The sequence below is a fragment of the Coregonus clupeaformis genome, chromosome 30, assembly GCF_020615455.1.
Source record: "Coregonus clupeaformis isolate EN_2021a chromosome 30, ASM2061545v1, whole genome shotgun sequence".
Lineage (NCBI taxonomy): Eukaryota > Metazoa > Chordata > Actinopteri > Salmoniformes > Salmonidae > Coregonus > Coregonus clupeaformis.
Window position 1 is genome coordinate 41,758,301 of NC_059221.1, and position 26,847 is coordinate 41,785,147.

Below are 26,847 nucleotides of genomic sequence, written 5' to 3' on the forward strand. Positions count from 1 at the left end.
TTATCTGTAAAGGATCTTGTGATACTGATTTGTATCTGTCAAAGCCTTTTCCATGTCGCCTAATAACCTTCTTCTCCCCAATTTTCCTTTGCAATAAAGCATCGTCCTGAGTCATACAGTCATGGGGTCGACACACAATGACTGAAAGACTATGGGCCATAGTCATAGAGCATCTCAGATTATAAACGCTGATCTAAAATCAGTTTAGCCTTTTAGATCATCATGAATTACATTACATGGAGAGATGGAACATGATCCTAGATCAGCACTACTACTCAGAGAAGCTTTATGAACACGCGCCTAGAGACACCAGTCCATTGTCTCCCCTGATATCTTCATTCTTTATGACCAATAAATAATGACAGATCACTTCCATTTATTGATGAGCTCTCTCTCTCTCTCTGTATCCTCCATCCCCCTCCTCTCCTAGCCTCCACTGACAGTCCATCCTCCATCCCTCCACCTCTCCTAATCTTCTAGCTCTCTCTCTCTCATAGAGACAGTGATTAATCCTGCTCAACATCCCTCGTCTCCATGGCGTCCACAGAGGTTAAGTAATAGAGTGAAGACAATCACATCCACTTAGTATGAGCTACTGCCCAGTGAGACTACCTACTACGCTACAGGACAGACTACCTACTACAGGACAGTACTGACTACCTACTACGCTACAGGACAGACTACCTACTACAGGACAGTACTGACTACCTACTACGCTACAGTACTGACTACCTACTACGCTACAGTACTGACTACCTACTACGCTACAGGACAGACTACCTACTACAGTACTGACTACCTACTACAGGACAGTACTGACTACCTACTACAGTACTGACTACCTACTACAGGACAGTACTGACTACCTACTACGCTACAGTACTGACTAACTACTACAGGACAGTACTGACTACCTACTACGCTACAGAACTGACTACCTACTACAGTACTGACTACCTACTACAGGACAGTACTGACTACCTACTACGCTACAGTACTGACTACCTACTACGCTACAGTACTGACTACCTACTACAGTACTGACTACCTACTACGCTACAGTACTGACTACCTACTACAGGACAGTACTGACTACCTACTACGCTACAGTACTGACTACCTACTACGCTACAGTACTGACTACCTACTACACTACAGTACTGACTACCTACTACAGGACAGTACTGACTACCTACTACGCTACAGTACTGACTACCTACTACGCTACAGGACAGACTACCTACTACAGGACAGTACTGACTACCTACTACGCTACAGTACTGACTACCTACTACAGGACAGTACTGACTACCTACTACGCTACAGTACTGACTACCTACTACAGGACAGTACTGACTACCTACTACGCTACAGTACTGACTACCTACTACGCTACAGTACTGACTACCTACTACGCTACAGGACAGACTACCTACTACAGGACAGTACTGACTACCTACTACGCTACAGTACTGACTACCTACTACAGGACAGTACTGACTACCTACTACGCTACAGGACAGACTACCTACTACAGTACTGACTACCTACTACGCTACAGTACTGACTACCTACTACGCTACAGGACAGACTACCTACTACAGGACAGTACTGACTACCTACTACAGTACTGACTACCTACTACAGTACTGACTACCTACTACGCTACAGTACTGACTACCTACTACGCTACAGTACTGACTACCTACTACAGGACAGTACTGACTACCTACTACAGTACTGACTACCTACTACAGTACTGACTACCTACTACAGTACTGACTACCTACTACAGGACAGTACTGACTACCTACTACGCTACAGGACAGACTACCTACTACGCTACAGTACTGACTACCTACTACAGGACAGTACTGACTACCTACTACAGTACTGACTACCTACTACAGTACTGACTACCTACTACGCTACAGTACTGACTACCTACTACGCTACAGTACTGACTACCTACTACAGGACAGTACTGACTACCTACTACAGTACTGACTACCTACTACAGTACTGACTACCTACTACGCTACAGTACTGACTCCCTACTATGCTACAGTACTAACTACCTACTACAGGACAGTACTGACTACCTACTACAGTACTGACTACCTACTACCGTACTGACTACCTACTACAGGACAGTACTGACTACCTACTACGCTACAGGACAGACTACCTACTACAGTACTGACTACCTACTACACTACAGTACTGACTACCTACTACAGTACTGACTACCTACTACGCTACAGTACTGACTACCTACTACGCTACAGTACTGACTACCTACTACAGTACTGACTACCTACTACAGTACTGACTACCTACTACAGTACTGACTACCTACTACGCTACAGTACTGACTACCTACTACGCTACAGGACAGACTACCTACTACAGGACAGTACTGACTCCCTACTACGCTACAGTACTGACTACCTACTACAGTACTGACTACCTACTACAGTACTGACTACCTACTACAGTACTGACTACCTACTACGCTACAGTACTGACTACCTACTACAGTACTGACTACCTACTACAGTACTGACTACCTACTACGCTACAGTACTGACTACCTACTACGCTACAGTACTGACTACCTACTACGCTACAGTACTGACTACCTACTACGCTACAGTACTGACTACCTACTACAGGACAGTACAGACTACCTACTACAATACAGACTACCTACTACAGGACAGTACAGACTTCCTACTACAGGACAGTCCAGGGACGGTCTGGGACCAGAAACCGGCACACCGTTCACATGTTTTATTGAAGGCCCCAAAACTGGCCATTTCCCCCCCCATTATCAGCCAAATAATGATAATTATGTGCAAAACCCCGCATTGAGACAGGCCCACTGAGCTAAAGATCATCTGCCATTTGCCTAAACTGCCCTATGGCAAGTCCGTCCCTGGCACTGTCTCACTACTCCAGTAGGGTGGGCAGTAGACTGTGGTTTAAGTGACAGTACACCGTAGCAGTCCTGCTGGGTTCAAATACTATATGAAATCATTTCAAATACTTTATTTGCGCTTGTTTTAATGGAACAAATAGAGGAAACCCAGGATATCTGGCATTCCAGGCAGGCTAGAGCAAACGCTCAAAGTACTTGAAATAACTTCTAATAGTATGTGGACAGTAGGACAGGACAGTAATACAGGACAGTAATACAGGACAGTAGGACAGGACAGTAGTACAGGACAGTAGGACAGGACAGTAATACAGGACAGTAGGAAAGGACAGTAATACAGGACAGTAATACAGGACAGTAATACAGGACAGTAGTACAGGACAGTAATACAGGACAGTAGTACAGGACAGTAATACAGGACAGTAATACAGGACAGTAGTACAGGACAGTAGGACAAGACAGTAATACAGGACAGTAGGACAGGACAGTAATACAGGACAGTAGGACAAGACAGTAATACAGGACAGTAGGACAGGACAGTAATACAGGACAGTAGGACAGGACAGTAGTACAGGACAGTAGTACAGGACAGTAATACAGGACAGTAGTACAGGACAGTAATACAGGACAGTAATACAGGACAGTAGTACAGGACAGTAATACAGGACAGTAATACAGGACAGTAATACAGGACAGTAATACAGGACAGAAGTACAGGACAGTAATACAGGACAGTAGTACAGGACAGTAATACAGGACAGTAATACAGGACAGTAGTACAGGACAGTAGGACAAGACAGTAATACAGGACAGTAGTACAGGACAGTAGTACAGGACAGTAATACAGGACAGTAGGACAGGACAGTAATACAGGACAGTAATACAGGACAGTAATACAGGACAGTAGTACAGGACAGTAGGACAGGACAGTAGTACAGGACAGTAGTACAGGACAGTAGTACAGGACAGTAATACAGGACAGTAGGACAGGACAGTAATACAGGACAGTAATACAGGACAGTAGTACAGGACAGTAATACAGGACAGTAATACAGGACAGTAGGACAGGACAGTAGGACAGGACAGTAACACAGGACAGTAATACAGGACAGTAGGACAGGACAGTAGGACAGGACAGTAATACAGGACAGTAGGACAGGACAGTAGTACAGGACAGTAGTACAGGACAGTAATACAGGACAGTAATACAGGACAGTAGTACAGGACAGTAATACAGGACAGTAGTACAGGACAGTAGTACAGGACAGTAATACAGGACAGTAGTACAGGACAGTAATACAGGACAGTAGTACAGGACAGTAGTACAGGACAGTAATACAGGACAGTAGTACAGGACAGTAGTACAGGACAGTAATACAGGACAGTAATACAGGACAGTAATACAGGACAGTAGTACAGGACAGTAGGACAGGACAGTAATACAGGACAGTAGGACAGGACAGTAATACAGGACAGTAATACAGGACAGTAGTACAGGACAGTAATACAGGACAGTAGTACAGGACAGTAATACAGGACAGTAATACAGGACAGTAATACAGGACAGTAGTACAGGACAGTAATACAGGACAGTAATACAGGACAGTAATACAGGACAGTAGTACAGGACAGTAATACAGGACAGTAATACAGGACAGTAATACAGGACAGTAGTACAGGACAGTAATACAGGACAGTAATACAGGACAGTAGGACAGGACAGTAATACAGGACAGTAATACAGGACAGTAGGACAGGACAGTAATACAGGACAGTAATACAGGACAGTAATACAGGACAGTAGGACAGGACAGTAATACAGGACAGTAATACAGGAGAGTAGGACAGGACAGTAATACAGGACAGTAATACAGGACAGTAATACAGGACAGTAATACAGGACAGTAGTACAGGACAGTAATACAGGACAGTAGTACAGGACAGTAAAACAGGACAGTAGGACAGGACAGTAGTACAGGACAGTAGTACAGGACAGTAATACAGGACAGTAATACAGGACAGTAGTACAGGACAGTAATACAGGACAGTAATACAGGACAGTAATACAGGACAGTAGTACAGGACAGTAATACAGGACAGTAATACAGGACAGTAGTACAGGACAGTAATACAGGACAGTAGTACAGGACAGTAATACAGGACAGTAATACAGGACAGTAGTACAGGACAGTAGGACAAGACAGTAATACAGGACAGTAGGACAGGACAGTAATACAGGACAGTAGGACAAGACAGTAATACAGGACAGTAGGACAGGACAGTAATACAGGACAGTAGGACAGGACAGTAGTACAGGACAGTAGTACAGGACAGTAATACAGGACAGTAGTACAGGACAGTAATACAGGACAGTAATACAGGACAGAAGTACAGGACAGTAATACAGGACAGTAATACAGGACAGTAATACAGGACAGTAATACAGGACAGAAGTACAGGACAGTAATACAGGACAGTAGTACAGGACAGTAATACAGGACAGTAATACAGGACAGTAGTACAGGACAGTAGGACAAGACAGTAATACAGGACAGTAGTACAGGACAGTAGTAAAGGACAGTAATACAGGACAGTAGGACAGGACAGTAATACAGGACAGTAATACAGGACAGATATACTGGACAGTAATACAGGACAGTAGTACAGGACAGTAGGACAGGACAGTAGTACAGGACAGTAGTACAGGACAGTAATACAGGACATTAGGACAGGACAGTAATACAGGACAGTAATACAGGACAGTAGTACAGGACAGTAATACAGGACAGTAATACAGGACAGTAGGACAGGACAGTAGGACAGGACAGTAACACAGGACAGTAATACAGGACAGTAGGACAGGACAGTAGGACAGGACAGTAATACAGGACAGTAGGACAGGACAGTAGTACAGGACAGTAGTACAGGACAGTAATACAGGACAGTAATACAGGACAGTAATACAGGACAGTAGTACAGGACAGTAGTACAGGACAGTAATACAGGACAGTAATACAGGACAGTAGTACAGGACAGTAATACAGGACAGTAGTACAGGACAGTAGTACAGGACAGTAGTACAGGACAGTAATACAGGACAGTAGTACAGGACAGTAGTACAGGACAGTAATACAGGACAGTAATACAGGACAGTAATACAGGACAGTAATACAGGACAGTAGTACAGGACAGTAGGACAGGACAGTAATACAGGACAGTAGGACAGGACAGTAATACAGGACAGTAATACAGGACAGTAGTACAGGACAGTAATACAGGACAGTAGTACAGGACAGTAATACAGGACAGTAATACAGGACAGTAATACAGGACAGTAGTACAGGACAGTAATACAGGACAGTAATACAGGACAGTAATAAAGGACAGTAGTACAGGACAGTAATACAGGACAGTAATACAGGACAGTAATACAGGACAGTAGTACAGGACAGTAATACAGGACAGTAATACAGGACAGTAGGACAGGACAGTAATACAGGACAGTAATACAGGACAGTAGGACAGGACAGTAATACAGGACAGTAATACAGGACAGTAGTACAGGACAGTAATACAGGACAGTAATACAGGACAGTAGTACAGGACAGTAATACAGGACAGTAATACAGGACAGTAATACAGGACAGTAGTACAGGACAGTAATACAGGACAGTAGTACAGGACAGTAATACAGGACAGTAGTACAGGACAGTAATACAGGACAGTAATACAGGACAGTAATACAGGACAGTAATACAGGACAGTAGTACAGGACAGTAATACAGGACAGTAATACAGGACAGTAATACAGGACAGTAATACAGGACAGTAGTACAGGACAGTAATACAGGACAGAAGGACAGGACAGTAATACAGGACAGTAATACAGGACAGTAATACAGGACAGTAGTACAGGACAGTAATACAGGACAGTAATACAGGACAGTAGGACAGGACAGTAGTACAGGACAGTAGGACAGGACAGTAGGACAGGACAGTAGTACAGGACAGTAGGACAGGACAGTAATACAGGACAGTAATACAGGACAGTAGTACAGGACAGTAGTACAGGACAGTAATACAGGACAGTAATACAGGACAGTAATACAAGACAGTAATACAGGACAGTAATACAGGACAGTAATACAGGACAGTAATACAAGACAGTAATACAGGACAGTAATACAGGACAGTAATACAGGACAGTAGTACAGGACAGTAGTACAGGACAGTAATACAGGACAGTAATACAGGACAGTAATACAAGACAGTAATACAGGACAGTAATAAAGGACAGTAATACAGGACAGTAGGACAGGACAGTAATACAGGACAGTAATACAGGACAGTAGTACAGGACAATAATACAGGACAGTAATACAGGACAGTAGTACAGGACAGTAATACAGGACAGTAATACAGGACAGTAGGACAGGACAGTAATACAGGACAGTAATACAGGACAGTAATACAGGACAGTAGTACAGGACAGTAATACAGGACAGTAATACAGGACAGTAGGACAGGACAGTAGTACAGGACAGTAGGACAGGACAGTAGGACAGGACAGTAGGACAGGACAGTAATACAGGACAGTAGGACAGGACAGTAGGACAGGACAGTAGGACAGGACAGTAGTACAGGACAGTAATACAGGACAGTAATACAGGACAGTAATACAGGACAGTAGGACAGGACAGTAGTACAGGACAGTAGTACAGGACAGTAGGACAGGACAGTAGGACAGGACAGTAGGACAGGACAGTAATACAGGACAGTAGGACAGGACAGTAGGACAGGACAGTAGTACAGGACAGTAATACAGGACAGTAATACAGGACAGTAATACAGGACAGTAGGACAGGACAGTAGTACAGGACAGTAGGACAGGACAGTAGGACAGGACAGTAGGACAGGACAGTAGTACAGGACAGTAATACAGGACAGGCCGACTCACTACACAGGACTGTAGCTAGTAGCAGCTCCCCTTTCCCATTGTCACATTTCATTAAATGGGCAATCTGTGATTGCTACATCAATTTTGGGACTTATATATTCATGATATAGACCCACTAAATCTCGATGATTCTAATTTATAAATCCCTCATGAGCTTAGTTCAATAACTTAACCCTATCAGAACCCCAAATATAAGCTCGTTTACCTCCTTCGTTTGTAAAATTGTAAACAAACACTGTATAGCCTCCCTCAGCTATTTACCAAATCAGCGGTGGGGTGATGCTTTGTTATTGTTTGAACTTCAGATTGCCCCTTTTATGGAAAGTAGAGGCAGCTAGGAAGAAATGGTTGCCAGCCAAGTAATAAACATTTCATATCAGTGGTGTAAATGTACGCTAGGAGAATAGTGTTGTAATGAAGTGGGCGGTTTACTGCTGGATCAGCTTTACCGCCATACAGCTACATCACTACACATGTAGGATCTTAAATTGAGCCAGTTACAGCAGGAAAATAATCCTGGAAAACAGGACATTTGAATTATTATGTGGATTATAATTAATTACATTTTTGTAGGGATGACACTTAAGGTAAAACCAAGTCTGAAAAGTGCAAATTACCAACTTCAGACGCCTTTTAAAACCTCAAATACACTACAAGTTAAAAAAAATATCCTGCATTGCAAGAACGTTCTCCTGCAACAGGGTGATCAAATTAAGATCCTACATCTGTATGATTTTGGGGATTCAGGGGGAAAATATATTCTGTAATTTAATTGCGTCTCAAGAGTAGGTCTATGAGGACTGATCTAGGATCAGGTTTCTCCTGTCCATGTAATCTTATTCATTATGATCTAAAAGGCTAAACTAATCCTAGATCAGCACTCCTACTCTGAGAATACGGGCCCTGGAGAGCTATAAAGTTATTTTGAAGTTAATAACGGTACCTGGAGAGACAGTTTTGATGCGTATGGGATGGGGGCAAGAGTTGAGGACCCCTCTCACGTCTCCTAGTGTCATGCCCAGGACGGGCGTACCCCCGATCTCCAGTATGACGTCACCCACTGTGGTCCAACCTCCAGGTGCTGTGGTGACGAATGGGAACTCTCCGTAGTCAGCCCCGCCCCCAATGGCCACACCCAGCTCCCCAGACCCGTCTCCCAGGGGAACAAAACTCTCCTGCACCTTGGAGCGCCAGTGCAGCTTCTTCACTGTGGCCTTAGACATGGTGACGGACCTGGAACAAGATAGCACAGGGAACAGGCTTAGTCACAACACCACACAGCCTTAGACATGGTGACGGACCTGGAACAAGATAGCACAGGGAACAGGCTTAGTCACAACACCACACAGCCTTAGACATGGTGACGGACCTGGAACAAGATAGCACAGGGAACAGGCTTAGTCACAACACCACACATCCTTAGACATGGTGACGGACCTGGAACAAGATAGCACAGGGAACAGGCTTAGTCACAACACCACACATCCTTAGACATGGTGACGGACCTGGAACAAGATAGCACAGGGAACAGGCTTAGTCACAACACCACACAGCCTTAGACATGGTGACAGACCTGGAACAAGATAGCACAGGGAACAGGCTTAGTCACAACACCACACAGCCTTAGACATGGTGACGGACCTGGAACAAGATAGCACAGGGAACAGGCTTAGTCAGAACACCACACAGCCTTAGACATGGTGACAGACCTGGAACAAGATAGCACAGGGAACAGGCTTAGTCACAACACCACACAGCCTTAGACATGGTGACGGACCTGGAACAAGATAGCACAGGGAACAGGCTTAGTCACAACACCACACAGCCTTAGACATGGTGACAGACCTGGAACAAGATAGCACAGGGAACAGGCTTAGTCACAACACCACACAGCCTTAGACATGGTGACAGACCTGGAACAAGATAGCACAGGGAACAGGCTTAGTCACAACACCACACAGCCTTAGACATGGTGACGGACCTGGAACAAGATAGCACAGGGAACAGGCTTAGTCACAACACCACACAGCCTTAGACATGGTGACAGACCTGGAACAAGATAGCACAGGGAACAGGCTTAGTCACAACACCACACAGCCTTAGACATGGTGACAGACCTGGAACAAGATAGCACAGGGAACAGGCTTAGTCACAACACCACACAGCCTTAGACATGGTGACAGACCTGGAACAAGATAGCACAGGGAACAGGCTTAGTCACAACACCACACAGCCTTAGACATGGTGACAGACCTGGAACAAGATAGCACAGGGAACAGGCTTAGTCAGAACACCACACATCCTTAGACATGGTGACAGACCTGGAACAAGATAGCACAGGGAACAGGCTTAGTCACAACACCACACAGCCTTAGACATGGTGACAGACCTGGAACAAGATAGCACAGGGAACAGGCTTAGTCACAACACCACACAGCCTTAGACATGGTGACAGACCTGGAACAAGATAGCACAGGGAACAGGCTTAGTCACAACACCACACAGCCTTAGACATGGTGACAGACCTGGAACAAGATAGCACAGGGAACAGGCTTAGTCACAACACCACACAGCCTTAGACATGGTGACGGACCTGGAACAAGATAGCACAGGGAACAGGCTTAGTCACAACACCACACAGCCTTAGACATGGTGACAGACCTGGAACAAGATAGCACAGGGAACAGGCTTAGTCACAACACCACACAGCCTTAGACATGGTGACAGACCTGGAACAAGATAGCACAGGGAACAGGCTTAGTCACAACACCACACATCCTTAGACATGGTGACGGACCTGGAACAAGATAGCACAGGGAACAGGCTTAGTCATAACACCACACAGCCTTAGACATGGTGACGGACCTGGAACAAGATAGCACAGGGAACAGGCTTAGTCACAACACCACACATCCTTAGACATGGTGACAGACCTGGAACAAGACCGCAAGGCGCTACAGAGGGAAGTGCGTACGGCCCAGTACATCACTGAGGCCAAGCTTCCTGCCATCCAGGACCTTTATACCAGGCGGTGTCAGAGGAAGGCCCTAAAAAAAAGACTCCAGCCACCCTATGGCCACCCTGTGGTCCTCTGTAGCTCAATTTGTAGAGCATGGCGCTTGTAACGCCAGGGTAGTGGGTTCGATCCCCGGGACCACCCATACGTAAAAATGTATGCACACATGACTGTAAGTCGCTTTGGATAAAAGCGTCTGCTAAATGGCATATTATTATTATTATTATTATTATTATTATTATTATTATTATTATTATTATTATTACCCTAGTCATAGACTGTTCTCTCTGCTACCACACGGCAAGCGGTACCGGAGCGCCAAGTCTAGGTCCAAAAGGCTTCTTAACAGCTTCTACCCCCAAGCCATAAGACTCCTGAACATCTAATCATGGCTACCCAGACTATTCGCATTGCCCCACCCCATCCCCCTCTTTTACGCTGCTGCTATGTTTACTATTTATGCATAGTCACTTTAACTCTACCCACATGTACATATGACCTCAATTACCTCGACTAACCGGTGCCCCCGCACATTGACTCTGTACCGGTACCCCCCTGTATATAGCCTCCCTACTGTACCGGTACCCCCTGTATATAGCCTCTGTACCGGTACCCCCTGTATATAGCCTCCCTACTGTACCGGTACCCCCCTGTATATAGCCTCCCACTGTAGCGTACCCCCTGTATATAGCCTCCCTACTGTACCGGTACCCCCCTGTATATAGCCTCCCCCCTGTACCGGTACCCCCCTGTATATAGCCTCTGTACCGGTACCCCCTGTATATAGCCTCCCTACTGTTATTTTATTTTACTGCTGCTCTTAAGCTATTTGTTATTTTTTACTTAACACTTTTTTTTTTTTCTTAAAAACTGCATTGTTGGTTAAGGGCTTGTAAGTAAGCATTTTATTGTAATGTCTACACCTGTTGTATTCGGCGCATGTGGCAAATAACATTTGATTTGATTTGATTTGTACTCACTCACTCACGTACTCACTCACATACTCACTCACGTACTCATGTACTTATTCACTCACATACTCAGTCACCTAATCACTCACTCATGTTCTCACTCACCCATTCATTCCTGTACTCACTCACTCACTCAATACTCACTCACGCACGCACTCACTCACTCACTCACTCACTCACTCATGTACTCAAGTACACACTCACGCACCACTTGATGAGTTGAAGTTCCTGTAGAGTATAATAAACCATATTGAGAATAGTTAGTCAGTCCCCCTGGACAAAGTCCCAGACACATGCAGTGTGTTGGTTCTCTAAAGCCTTGTTCACACTGCAGTCATTAATGCTCACATCAGTTTGGTTTTTCAAATCCATTTAGGACTACTCACTGTCCAAACAGCAAGTTACAAGTGACCAAATCGGGTTTGTGTGAGTTCAGACAGCAGTAATTTGCTGCCATGGTTACGCTCATTGTCATAGTAACGACAGGTGAGTGTGAAGTGGTGTAGGCTGATTGGTGGTGGTGCTCGTGCGTGCATAACTATTCCCCCACTGGGATTTTTGCCCATTCTTCAAGGCAAAACTGCTCCAGCTCCTTCCAGTTGGATGGGTTCCGCTGGTGTACAGCAATCTTTAAGTCATACCACAGATTCTCAATTGGATTGAGGTCTGGGCTTTGACTAGATTTTAGATTTTAGTCATTTAGCAGACGCTCTTATCCAGAGCGACTTACAGTTAGTGAGTGCATACATTTTTCATACTACTAGGCCATTCCGATACATTTAAATGTTTCCCCTTAGACCACTCGAGTGTTGCTTTAGCAGTTTGCGTAGGGTCTTGTGAAACATAGACGACTATGAATGGTACAGATTTGGTTCGGTTTGGGTAGACTAGTACCCAAACGCGCAAAGGAGGATATTACATGTTTCTACTTCTGCGTACCTATTCAAGATACATGAAGAGAATGACTTTCATAATGATGCATTTCTGTATGGTACAGATCAGGACCCATGATGCCATTCTGTTACCATCATTCCGTTACCGGGTGTTAATCCACTTCACTTACTGTACTTCAATAACCAGAAGAGATGTTTTCAAACCCAAGGTGTCATAGCTGACAGACTTTTCTACAGACCTCTTTGAATCTTAACTCGTAGTAGATATAAAATAGTTTTTACAAAAACGTGATCGCAGAAATCTGAGGGAGATTTTACCGTCATTCTCTTACCAAACTGCATCTGCACTGTTCCTAAATGTGCTTTAGTTTAGTTTTCTGTGGGAATTAGACTTCTGCATTCGGAAAGTATTCAGACCCCTAGACTTTTTCGACATTTTGTTACGTCACAGCCTTATTCTAAAATGGATTAAATCGTTTTTTCCCCTCAACAATCTACACACAATACCCCATAATGACAAACCAAAAACAGGTTTTGACATTTTTTTGTGCAAATGTATTAAAAATAAACAACTGAAATATCAAATTTACATAACTATTCAGACCCTTTACTCAATACTTTGTTGAAGCACCTTTGGCAGCGATTACAGCCTCGAGTCTTCTTGGGTATGATGCTACAAGCTTGGCACACCTGTATTTGGGGAGTTTCTCCCATTCTTCTCTGCAGAACCTCTCAAGCTCTGTCAGGTTGGCTGGGGAGCATCGCTGCACAGCTATTTTCAGGTCTCTCCAGAGATGTTAGATCGGGTTCAAGTCCGGGCTCCGGCTAGGCCACTCAAGGACATTCAGAGACTTGTCCCGAAGCCACTCCTGCGTTGCCTTGGCTGTGTGCTTAGGATCGTTGTCCTGTTGGAAGGTGAACCTTCTCCCCAGTCTGAGGTCCTGAGCGCTCTGGAGCAGGTTTTCATCAAGGATCTCTCTGTAATTTGCTCCGTTAATTTTTCCCTCAATCCTGACAAGTCTTCCAGTCCCTGCCGCTGAAAAACATCCCCACAGCATGATGCTGCCACCACCATGCTTCATCGTAGGGATGGTGCCAGGTTTCCTCCAGACGTGACGCTTGGCATTCAGGCCAAAGACTTTAATCGTGGTTTCATCAGACCAGACAATCTTGTTTCTCATGGTCTGAGAGTCCTTTAGGTGCCTTTTGGCAAACTCCAAGTGGGATGTCATGTGCCTTTTACTGAGGAGTGGGACCTTCAATGGTGCAGAAATGTTTTGGTACCCTTCCCCAGATCTGTGCCTCAACACAATCCTGTCTTAGTGTCACTCTGTTACAGTGAAATTGTCCTTAGACAAAATCCATGTAGCCTGGACTCACACACACACACACACACACACACACACACACACACACACACACACACACACACACACACAGAGACAGGCTAGAATCACACACACACACAGAGACAGGCTAGAAACAGACACACACACAGAGAGACAGGCTAGAAACAGACACACACACACACAGACAGGCTAGAATCAGACACACACACAGAGACAGGCTAGAAACAGACACACACACAGAGAGACAGGCTAGAAACAGACACATACACAGAGAGAGACAGGCTAGAATCAGACACACACACACACAGAAACAGGCTAGAAACAGACACACACACAGAGAGACAGGCTAGAAACAGACACACACAGAGAGAGACAGGCTAGAATCAGACACACACAGAGACAGGCTAGAAACAGACACACACAGAGAGACAGGCTAGAAACAGACACACACACACACACATACAGGCTAGAAACAGACACACACACAGAGACAGGCTAGAAACAGACACACACAGAGAGAGACAGGCTAGAAACAGACACACACACAGAGAGACAGGCTAGAAACAGACACACACACAGAGAGACAGGCTAGAAACAGACACACACAGAGAGAGACAGGCTAGAATCAGACACACACAGAGACAGGCTAGAAACAGACACACAGAGAGAGACAGGCTAGAAACAGACACACACACAGAGAGACAGGCTAGAAACAGACACACACACAGAGAGACAGGCTAGAAACAGACACACACAGAGAGAGACAGGCTAGAAACAGACACACACAGAGAGACAGGCTAGAAACAGACACACACACAGAGACAGGCTAGAAACAGACACACACAGAGAGACAGGCTAGAAACAGACACACACACAGAGAGACAGGCTAGAAACAGACACACACAGAGAGACAGGCTAGAAACCAGGCAGCACCCTGTTAGAACAAGGAACTGTGGCTGTGTTAGATTCCCAGTCAGTCAGTCAGTCAGTCAGTCAGTCAGTCAGTCAGCCAGCCAGCCAGCCAGCCAGTCACATGGAGAGGAGTGGAGTGCCAGACAGACAGACAGACAGACAGACAGACAGACAGACAGACACTAGGCAGTGCTGTACTGAGGAGTGGAGCGCCAGTCAGACAGACAGACAGACAGACAGACAGACAGACAGACAGACAGACAGACAGACAGACACTAGGCAATACTGTGCTGAGGAGTGGAGCACCAGACAGACAGACAGACAGACAGACAGACAACCGTATTCTACTCAATAATAAAAGACTACTACTATGCACACGACAGACACGCTGGAATAGAGGGAAGACAAGACAAGACCACACAGAGTTCCAGGCCTCTGGAGAGATTTTATAGCTCCGTTTATTTACAGTTAGCTACCTCACACGTTTAAACTTTACAGCGACTTACTGTTCCCCAGAGTGACTTAGAGTTTATGCATTCATCTTAAAGTAGACAGCCAAGTATCACAGTCTTGTACAGTAAAGTATCACAGTCTTGTACAGTAAGTAAAACTTTCCCTCAATAAAGCAGCACATATCCATATAGATTAATGGAAACATACACATTTTGTTACGGTTTGAGGGTTACATAATTAATGCTGTTCACATGTAGAACTGAACCAGACTGCATTGCATTCCATGTCGGAACACCCTTCTAGCAACTCTCATAAAGCGGACATTGGGACAATAACCAGGTCACTGGTCAGGACTTATCAAAGACAAATAAAACAATCAGATAGTAGGGAAACATAGGAGAGAGCTGCTTGTGTGATCGAGAGGTAAGGTAAGGTAGAGCCATCTAGTATGGGCTTCGTGCTGTAGAAGAGAAGAGAACAGGACAGAATGGAGGAATGAGAAAGAAGGGAAAAGATTTTCATAGAGTATTGGTTGTTGGTCAGGAACAGCAGAGTAGGTATGGTATTGAAAGAGAGGAGTAGATAGGAGTAGAGGAGAGGAGAGGAGAGGAGAGGAGAGGAGAGGAGAGGAGAGGAGAGGAGAGGAGAGGAGAGGAGAGGAGAGGAGAGGAGAGGAGAGGAGAGGAGAAAGACAGCGTGGATGGAGGAGCTAAGGTCTGTGTAATTGGATAATGAAGGATGACCCTCTACTGTCCTCGCATCTAATTGGACATCACATGGTTAGAGCACCAGAAACATAGGCCTGTCTTCCAGACATATACACTACATGACCAAAAGTATGTGGACACCTGCTCATCCAACATCTCGTTCCAAAAATCATGGGCATTAATATGGAGTTGGTCCCCCACTTTGCTGCTATAACAGCCTCCACTCTTCTGGGAAGGCTTTCCACTAGATGTTGGAACATTGCTGCGAGGACTTGCTTCCATTCAGCCACAAGAGCATTAGTGTTCGATGGGGTTGAGGTCAGGGCTCTGTGCAGGCCAGTCAAGTTCTTTCACATCGATCTCGACAAACCATTTCTGTATGGACTTCGCTTTGTGCAAGGGGGCATTGTCATTCTGAAACAGGAAAGGGCCTTCCCCAAACTGTTGCCACAAAGTTGGAAGCACAGAATTGTCCAGAATGTCATTGTATGCTGTAGAGTAAAGATTTCCTTTCACTGGAAATAAGAGGCCTAGCCCGAACCATGAAAAACAGTCCCAGACCATTATTCCTCCTCCACCAAATTTTACAGTTGGCACTATGCATTGGGGCAGGTAGCATTTTCCTGGCATCCGCCAAACCCAGATTCATCCGTCGGACTGCCAGATGGTGAAGCGTGATTCATCACTCCAGAGAACGCATTTCCACTGCACCAGAATCCAATGGCGGCGAGCTTTACACCACTCCAGCCGACGCTTTGCATTATACATGGTGATCTTAGGCTTGTGTGCGGCTGTGAACCGCCTACCGCCCTAGCGGCGGTTGCCACCAGGAGGACGGCGGCTAACGACTCCGTCACCGGCCCAGACCTGGCAGGCGTTCCCCGGGAGTATTGGGATCTGGGGGAGGTGTTTAGTAAGAGGGCCTACCTCCTCACAGGCCATATGACTGCGCAATCGATCTCCTTGCTGGACTTGAGGGAGTATATCGACAAGGCACTCGTTGAGGGTCACATCCGTCCCTCTACCACACCCGCGGGCGCGGGCTTCTTCTTCGTGGGGAAAAAGGACGGTGGGCAGCGGCCGTGCATTGATTACCGGGCGCTCAACGACATCACGGTTAAGAACCACTCCCCACGATGACGACGGCATTCGAGTCATTGCAGGGAGCCCGGGTCTTCACCAAGCTGGACTTACGTAATGCCTACAACCTGGTGGGGATTCGGGAAGGGGACGAGTGGAAGACGGCGTTTAACATACCCAGTGGGCATTACGAGTACCAAGTCATGCATTTTGGTCTAGCCAACGCGCCTGCTGTGTTCAAGGCGTTGGTCAATGACATGCTCCGGGACCTCCTCGACTACAGCGTCTTCGTGTATTTGGATTACATCCTCATATTTTCGAAGGACATGAGTGAACACCAGCAGCACGTTCGGCAGGTCCTCCAACGCCTTCTCCGTCACCAGCTCTACGTCAAGGTGGAGAAGTGTGTGTTCCACACTGAGACAGTCTCCTTCCTGGGGTTCATCTTTCAACCAGGGGGACCTACGGACGGACCCAGCCAAGGTCAGCGCGGTACTGGATTGGCCACAGCCCTCATCCATCAAGCAACTACAACGTTTAAAAAAAAAAATTCATAGGCGATTTATTCGCCATTTTAGCTCCCTAGCCGCTCCCCTGACAGCCCTCACCCAGACGTGCATACGCTCCTTTGCCTGGACCTCGGAAGCGGGGAACGCATTTGATGCGCTGAAGCGGCGCTTTACATCGGCCACGGTCCTCGGGCATCCTGATCCATCCCTGCTGTTCATTGTGGAGGTGGATGCTTCAGACGTTGCAATGGGAGAAATCCTGTCCCAGCGGTTCCTCACGGACGGTTCCTCACGGACTCACCCCTGCGCATTTTTCTCCTGTCGGCTGTCCCCGGCGGAGTGGAATTACGACGTGAACTGCTAGCAGTCAAGCTCACCCTGGGGGAGTGGAGGCATTGGCTAGAGGGGGCCGCCCATCCATTCATCGTATGGACTGACCATAAGAACTTAGCCTACATTCAGGGGGCCAAGAGGCTCAACTCGCGCCAGGCCAGGTGGGCGTTATTCTTCACCAGGTTCCGGTTCACCATCTCATACAATCCGGACCTGGTGGAGAGGGACGACCCCATTGTCCCCAACGCCCTGATTGCTGCACCAGTTTCATTGGGAATCGATAGGCTGGTCAGAGCAGCGCTACGGCGGGAGCCCGATCCGGGCGGAGGTCCATCGGGGAGGATGTACGTACCCAAGGCTGCGCCCTCGCGACTGCTTCAGTGGGCACAAGCGTCCGACCTCTCCAGCCATCCGGGGGGCGCCAGGACGTTGGAGTTCCTGCATAGGAGGTTCTGGTGGCCATCTGCTGAGGGGGATACGCGCGCCTTCGTGGCTTCTTGCCCGGTCTGTGCGCGCACGAAGATCTCATGTCAGCCCGCGGCAGGGTTGCTCCGACCCCTGCCTATCCCCAAGTGCCCCTGGTCCCACATCTCGCTGGATTTATTTTCTGCCCTACCCCCCCCTCTGATGGATACACAGTCATCCTGGTCGTTGTGGACCGGTTCTCGAAGGCTGCCCACTTCATTCCCCTTCCTAAACTCCCGTCGGCCCGGGAGACGGCTAAGTTGGTGGTACAGCACGTTTTCCGGGTCCACGGCCTTCCCCAAGATGTGGTGTCGGATCGGGGCCCTGAGTTCGCCTCCAGGTTCTGGAAGGCATTCACCACCTGCCTCTGCGCCTCCGTCAGCTTGTCTTCCGGCTTCCATCCCCAGTCGAACGAGCAGACGGAGCACGTCAACCAGGATCTGGAGGAGGTGCTGAGGTGCTACGCCTCCAGCAATCCAGCTACGTGGAGTCAGCGACTAGCGTGGGCGGAGTACGCCCAAAACACCCTTCTCTGCTCGTCCACCGGCCTGTCTCCCTTCCAGTGCCAATACGGGTATCAACCCCCCCTATTCCCCGAGCAAGAGGAGGAGGCGGCGGTCCTGTCGGTCCAGGCCCACATCAGTCGCTGTCGCTGCACCTGGAGGCAGGTACGGGCAGCGCTTAAGCGGCCCTCAGTCAGGTCTCAACCTCAGGCCAACTGCAGGCGTCGCCCGGACACGGGATCTTCCCCTCCGCGTGGAGTCCAGGAAGCTGTCCCCCCGGTTCGTCGGGCCATTCACAGTCATCCGGAGAGTCAACCCAGTGACCTACCGCCTGCAACTTCCCCCCACCATGCGGGTGCATCCCACTTTCCATGTGTCCCTCCTCAATCCCGCCGCCACCTGTCCCCTGGCTCCCCCTCCTCGTCCTGTTCCCCCGCTGCGCCTCGTCGGAGGGCAGCCGGCTTTTACTGTGGACCGGCTCCTGGACTGCCGGCAGGTGGGGAGGGGTCTCCAATTTCTGGTGGACTGGGAGGGTTATGGGCCGGAGGAGCAGTCCTGGGTGCCCAGGAGGGACATTCTGGACCCAGGGCTGATAACAACATTCCGTCGCCTCCACCTGGAGGCACCGAGGTGAACGGCTGGGGCTGTTTGTCGTGGAAGGGGGTGGGGGGGGCACATCCAGAGCTACCCACTAGGTGTCGTCCTCCGACAACCTTAGGCACCTCCTCACTCACAGTCTGGACTAATCATGATCCTATTGGTGTCACCTGTGTCTACCTGTTCACCTGTATCTACCTGTTCACCTGTGTATTTATGCCCTCACTTCCCTGTGTTCCCTTGCTCAGTTTTCTCTGCTAGTTTCACTATGCCAAGCAGTACTAATCAGCGGAACGTATGGACAGATATACGTGAGAAGTGCTCTCCCTGTTTATTTATTATTTCAGTCACAGTTAGTATTTCATGTTTTTTTGCTCCGCCTTTCTTTTTCGTATAAAGTCCGTTGTTTTGTATCCTGGCTTCGGGACCACCAGTAAAGATCCTTGTTTCACCATCTCTGCCTACTGCCTACTGTCTATCCTGCACGGCAGCTGGGTCACACCTCACACTGAATATTTTAGCCTTCCAAATAGATAGACATCTTAGTTAGCTACCTCGCCCACCTTGGTCATTGGATCCCTGGTTCATTGAATGAGGGGATTATTTTATAAAAGACATAAAAAGTTATTTGGTTGTTATTGTAATGTTGCAGGGTGGCCAACCATACTCCAGGAGAGCTGCTGGGTGTGCGGGCTTTTGCACCACCCCCTGCTCAAACACAACACATTGTCCAAAATCAGCTGCTCAACAGCACCTTGATAAGCGGACTCGGGTGTGTTTGAGCAGGGTTGGGTCAAAAGCCTGCACACCCAGTAGCTCTCCAGGTGGAGGGTTGACGGACCATGTGTGTTTCACACAGTAGCCTATCAGTGCAGTATTTTACTTTGTGGGAGGTTAAGTGCCTTGCTCAACGGCACAACGGCAGGAGATTTTATAAAGTACATGATCAGAGACCAGCGATAACAATGTAATGATCAATACCAGCGATAACAATGTAATGATCAATACCAGCGATAACAATGTAATGATCAATACCAGCGATAACAATGTAATGATCAATACCAGCCGATAACAATGTAATGATCAATACCAGCGATAACAATGTAATGATCAATACCAGCGATAACAATGTAATGATCAATACCAGCGATAACAATGTAATGATCAATACCAGCGATAACAATGTAATGATCAATACCAGCGATAACAATGTAATGATCAATACCAGCGATAACAATGTAATGATCAATACCAGCGATAACAATGTAATGATCAATACCAGCGATAACAATGTAATGATCAATACCAGCGATAACAATGTAATGATCAATACCAGCGATAACAATGTAATGATCAATACCAGCGATAACAATGTAATGATCAATACCAGCGATAACAATGTAATGATCAATACCAGCGATAACAATGTAATGATCAATACCAGCGATAACAATGTAATGATCAATACCAGCGATAACAATGTAATGATCAATACCAGCGATAACAATGTAATGATCAATACCAGCGATAACAATGTAATGATCAATACCAGCGATAACAATGTAATGATCAATACCAGCGATAACAATGTAATGATCAATACCAGCGATAACAATGTAATGATCAATACCAGCGATAACAATGTAATGATCAATACCAGCGATAACAATGTAATGATCAATACCAGCGATAACAATGTAATGATCAATACCAGCCGATAACAATGTAATGATCAATACCAGCGATAACAATGTAATGATCAATACCAGCGATAACAATGTAATGATCAATACCAGCGATAACAATGTAATGATCAATACCAGCGATAACAATGTAATGATCAATACCAGCGATAACAATGTAATGATCAATACCAGCGATAACAATGTAATGATCAATACCAGCGTATAACAATGTAATGATCAATACCAGCGATAACAATGTAATGATCAATACCAGCGATAACAATGTAATGATCAATACCAGCGATAACAATGTAATGATCAATACCAGCGATAACAATGTAATGATCAATACCAGCGATAACAATGTAATGATCAATACCAGCGATAACAATGTAATGATCAATACCAGCGATAACAATGTAATGATCAATACCAGCGATAACAATGTAATGATCAATACCAGCGATAACAATGTAATGATCAATACCAGCGATAACAATGTAATGATCAATACCAGCGATAACAATGTAATGATCAATACCAGCGATAACAATGTAATGATCAATATAGCGATAACAATGTAATGATCAATACCAGCGATAACAATGCAATGATCAATACCAGCGATAACAATGTAATGATCAATACCAGCTGATAACAATGTAATGATCAATACCAGCGATAACAATGTAATGATCAATACCAGCGATAACAATGTAATGATCAATACCAGCGATAACAATGTAATGATCAATACCAGCGATAACAATGTAATGATCAATACCAGCGATAACAATGTAATGATCAATACCAGCGATAACAATGTAATGATCAATACCAGCGATAACAATGTAATGATCAATACCAGCGATAACAATGTAATGATCAATACCAGCGATAACAATGTAATGATCAATACCAGCGATAACAATGTAACGATCAATACCAGCGATAACAATGTAATGATCAATACCAGCGATAACAATGTAATGATCAATACCAGCGATAACAATGTAATGATCAATACCAGCGATAACAATGTAATGATCAATACCAGCGATAACAATGTAATGATCAATACCAGCGATAACAATGTAATGATCAATACCAGCGATAACAATGTAATGATCAATACCAGCGATAACAATGTAATGATCAATACCAGCGATAACAATGTAATGATCAATACCAGCGATAACAATGTAATGATCAATACCAGCGATAACAATGTAATGATCAATACCAGCGATAACAATGTAATGATCAATACCAGCGATAACAATGTAATGATCAATACCAGCGATAACAATGTAATGATCAATACCAGCGATAACAATGTAATGATCAATACCAGCGATAACAATGTAATGATCAATACCAGCGATAACAATGTAATGATCAATACCAGCGATAACAATGTAATGATCAATACCAGCGATAACAATGTAATGATCAATACCAGCGATAACAATGTAATGATCAATACCAGCGATAACAATGTAATGATCAATACCAGCGATAACAATGTAATGATCAATACCAGCGATAACAATGTAATGATCAATACCAGCGATAACAATGTAATGATCAATACCAGCGATAACAATGTAATGATCAATACCAGCGATAACAATGTAATGATCAATACCAGCGATAACAATGTAATGATCAATACCAGCGATAACAATGTAATGATCAATACCAGCGATAACAATGTAATGATCAATACCAGCGATAACAATGTAATGATCAATACCAGCGATAACAATGTAATGATCAATACCAGCGATAACAATGTAATGATCAATACCAGCGATAACAATGTAATGATCAATACCAGCGATAACAATGTAATGATCAATACCAGCGATAACAATGTAATGATCAATACCAGCGATAACAATGTAATGATAATGTTATTTTGTAAAGTGGTTCTTCGCATTATACAACACCAATTTTCAGTCAACTTTTTGACCCGTGGTGTTAGACAAAAATCTGTCCTACTAGTCTGAAGGAGAAGTGTCTAAAAAAGTTCATGTCAAGCCCTGATGCAAGCTGGTAACATATAATACGAATTCTAATTAGTAACTGTATCATACGAAATGGGTGATGGACATCCACAAATAAATACATTCCATACGAAACGTAACATACTGTATCATACCAAATTGAGTGTCTCAGATTTATGTACAGAATAATACGGAATGCTCTGAGACCAGGTTGTTCACACACAGACACACACAGGCACACTTATCTCTCTCTTTCACACACACACACACACACACACACACACACACACACACACACACACACACACACACACACACACACACACACACACACACACACACACACACACACACACACACACACACACAAGCATTCTGACTATCCACTAAAACAGCACAGGCAGACTATTTACTATCACAAAGCAGGTAGACTATTTACTATCACACAGCAGGCAGACTATTTACTATCACACAGCAGGCGGACTATTTACTATCACAAGGCAGGCAGACTATTTACTATCACAAAGCAGGCAGACTATTTACTATCACACGGCAGGCAGACTATTTACTATCGCATGACAGGCAGACTATTTACTATCACACGGCAGGCAGACTATTTACTATCACAAAGCAGGCAGACTATTTACTATCACAAAGCAGGCAGACTATTTACTATCACAAAGCAGGCAGACTATTTACTATCACACAGCAGGCAGACTATTTACTATCACAAGGCAGGCAGACTATTTACTATCACAAGGCAGGCAGACTATTTACTATCACAAAGCAGGCAGACTATTTACTATCACACGGCAGGCAGACTATTTACTATCACAAAGCAGGCAGACTATTTACTATCACAAAGCAGGCAGACTATTTACTATCACAAAGCAGGCAGACTATTTACTATCACACAGCAGGCAGACTATTTACTATCACACAGCAGGCAGACTATTTACTATCACACAGCAGGCGGACTATTTACTATCACAAGGCAGGCAGACTATTTACTATCACAAAGCAGGCAGACTATTTACTATCACACGGCAGGCAGACTATTTACTATCGCATGACAGGCGGACTATTTACTATCACAAGGCAGGCAGACTATTTACTATCACAAAGCAGGCAGACTATTTACTATCACAAAGCAGGCAGACTATTTACTATCACAACGCAGGCTGACTATTTACTATCACACGGCAGGCAGACTATTTACTATCGCATGACAGGCAGACTATTTACTATCGCATGACAGGCAGACTATTTACTATCACACGGCAGGCAGACTATTTACTATCACAAAGCAGGCAGACTATTTACTATCACAAAGCAGGCAGACTATTTACTAGCACAAAGAAGGTAGACTATTTACTATCACAAGCAGGCAGACTATTTACTATCACAAGCAGGTAGACTATTTACTATCACAAAGCAGGCGGACTATTTACTATCACACGGCAGGCAGACTATTTACTATCACAAAGCAGGTAGACTATTTACTATCACACGACAGGCAGACTATTTACTATCACAAAGCAGGCAGACTATTTACTATCACAAAGCAGGCAGACTATTTACTATCACAAAGCAGGCGGACTATTTACTATCACAAAGCAGGCAGACTATTTACTATCACAAAGCAGGCAGACTATTTACTATCACAAAGCAGGCAGACTATTTACTATCACACAGCAGGCAGACTATTTACTATCACAACGCAGGCTGACTATTTACTATCACAAAGCAGGCAGACTATTTACTATCACAAAGCAGGCAGACTATTTTCTATCACAACGCAGGCTGACTATTTACTATCACACGGCAGGCAGACTATTTACTATCGCATGACAGGCAGACTATTTACTATCACACGGCAGGCAGACTATTTACTATCGCATGACAGGCAGACTATTTACTATCGCATGACAGGCAGACTATTTACTATCACACGGCAGGCAGACTATTTACTATCACAAAGCAGGCAGACTATTTACTATCACAAAGCAGGCAGACTATTTACTATCACATGGCAGGTAGACTATTTACTATCACAAAGCAGGCAGACTATTTACTATCACAAAGCAGGTAGACTATTTACTATCACAAAGCAGGCAGACTATTTACTAGCACAAAGAAGGCAGACTATTTACTATCACAAGGCAGGCAGACTATTTACTATCACAAGGCAGGCAGACTATTTACTATCACAAAGCAGGCGGACTATTTACTATCACAAGGCAGGCAGACTATTTACTATCACAAGGCAGGCAGACTATTTACTATCACAAAGCAGGCAGACTATTTACTATCACAAGGCAGGCAGACTATTTACTATCACACGGCCTCTGGGCAAAACAGATAAATAATAATACTATGCCCACATACGCTGATGCAGGCTAATGCAACATGGAGTTATGTTGGCTGGGGTGTAAATCATTAGTGTAAATAAATGCTTGGTCATTCTTGGCCAGATGTGTTGAAGACATCAGACGGTTAATTTGGATAGCCTTCTGAGGAGCTAGTGGCACAGGGGAGCGTTTAGCAGCAGAGAGCATGGGGACCCACGGCAGCCTACATCTATCAGGTTAAAGAACCCATTAAACGGCGAGACTGATTGGCGACGCAAATGCAGTGTATTGGAGCACAATAGCCTATGACATAAATGGACCACATAATATGCTAACCTTGCTTGATTCATTATGGCAGGAGAGCGATAACCCAGTAAGTAACCTAGTAGGCATGTTCTGAATAGAGCAGAACGCGTCTTGTTGAATACATGGTGAAATGGTAACTATGGCAAATATATGACAAAATAGCCTCAAACTAAAACGTCGCAAAATGCAAATTTGTATCAACGGCATACCTTCATAATTCCAGCCTCCTTCCCCGCGACGTTTTTTCCTCGTAGCGGCTATAGCCAGCTATGTATATCCCTTTCTCTCTATTCTCCAGTCTTATTGATTGGTGCCTTGGTGTACCGCTGCCTGACTGGTCACTGCAGGCTGTGCTCTATGACAATAGATAGGTAGAAGCCCGGGTTTAAAATACATTGCACTGCGCATGCAGATAGATAGATAATGAATGTAGCTGGTAAAATGTGATAGAGAAAGTGGCTCCGCGGCGCGGTCTCTACCGCTGCTGCTAGTCTGACGCGGTAGCCATGCCTGCGGCTGCCCCTAGTGGCTGTAATAGACTAATGGAAGTTGTGGAACACAGGTCAGGATTACACTGCATTCGCTACAGTGCTTTTTCCTCTGCTCGCTCTCTCCTCGTAGGCGAAGGCAATAAGGAAACGGTGATAAGAGGAATGGAGGGGGGATGGGAACATGGATTAAACAGAAAAGAGGAGACGCCTTAAGACGATTGGCTAGTCTATAGTCTATAGTCCTGTAGTAGTCTATAGTCCTGTCATAGTCTATAGTCCTGTAGTAGTCTATAGTCCTGTCATAGTCTATAGTCCTGTCATA

General features: G+C 45.2%; 1 protein-coding gene across 1 annotated transcript in view; it reads right to left on the reverse strand.

Moving 5' to 3' along the window:
• LOC121546597 (membrane-associated guanylate kinase, WW and PDZ domain-containing protein 2) overlaps positions 1-26,550 on the reverse strand; it is a 95,270-nt gene extending 68,720 nt beyond the window's left edge. The window contains exons 1-2 of the mRNA XM_045209279.1: positions 26,244-26,550; positions 8,839-9,128 (exon numbers count right to left, since the gene is read on the reverse strand). Of these exons, the coding sequence (XP_045065214.1) occupies positions 8,839-9,118 (280 nt within the window). The 5' untranslated portion in view covers positions 9,119-9,128; positions 26,244-26,550. The remainder of the gene's footprint in view (positions 1-8,838; positions 9,129-26,243) is intronic.
• Positions 26,551-26,847: the final 297 nt, after the last annotated feature.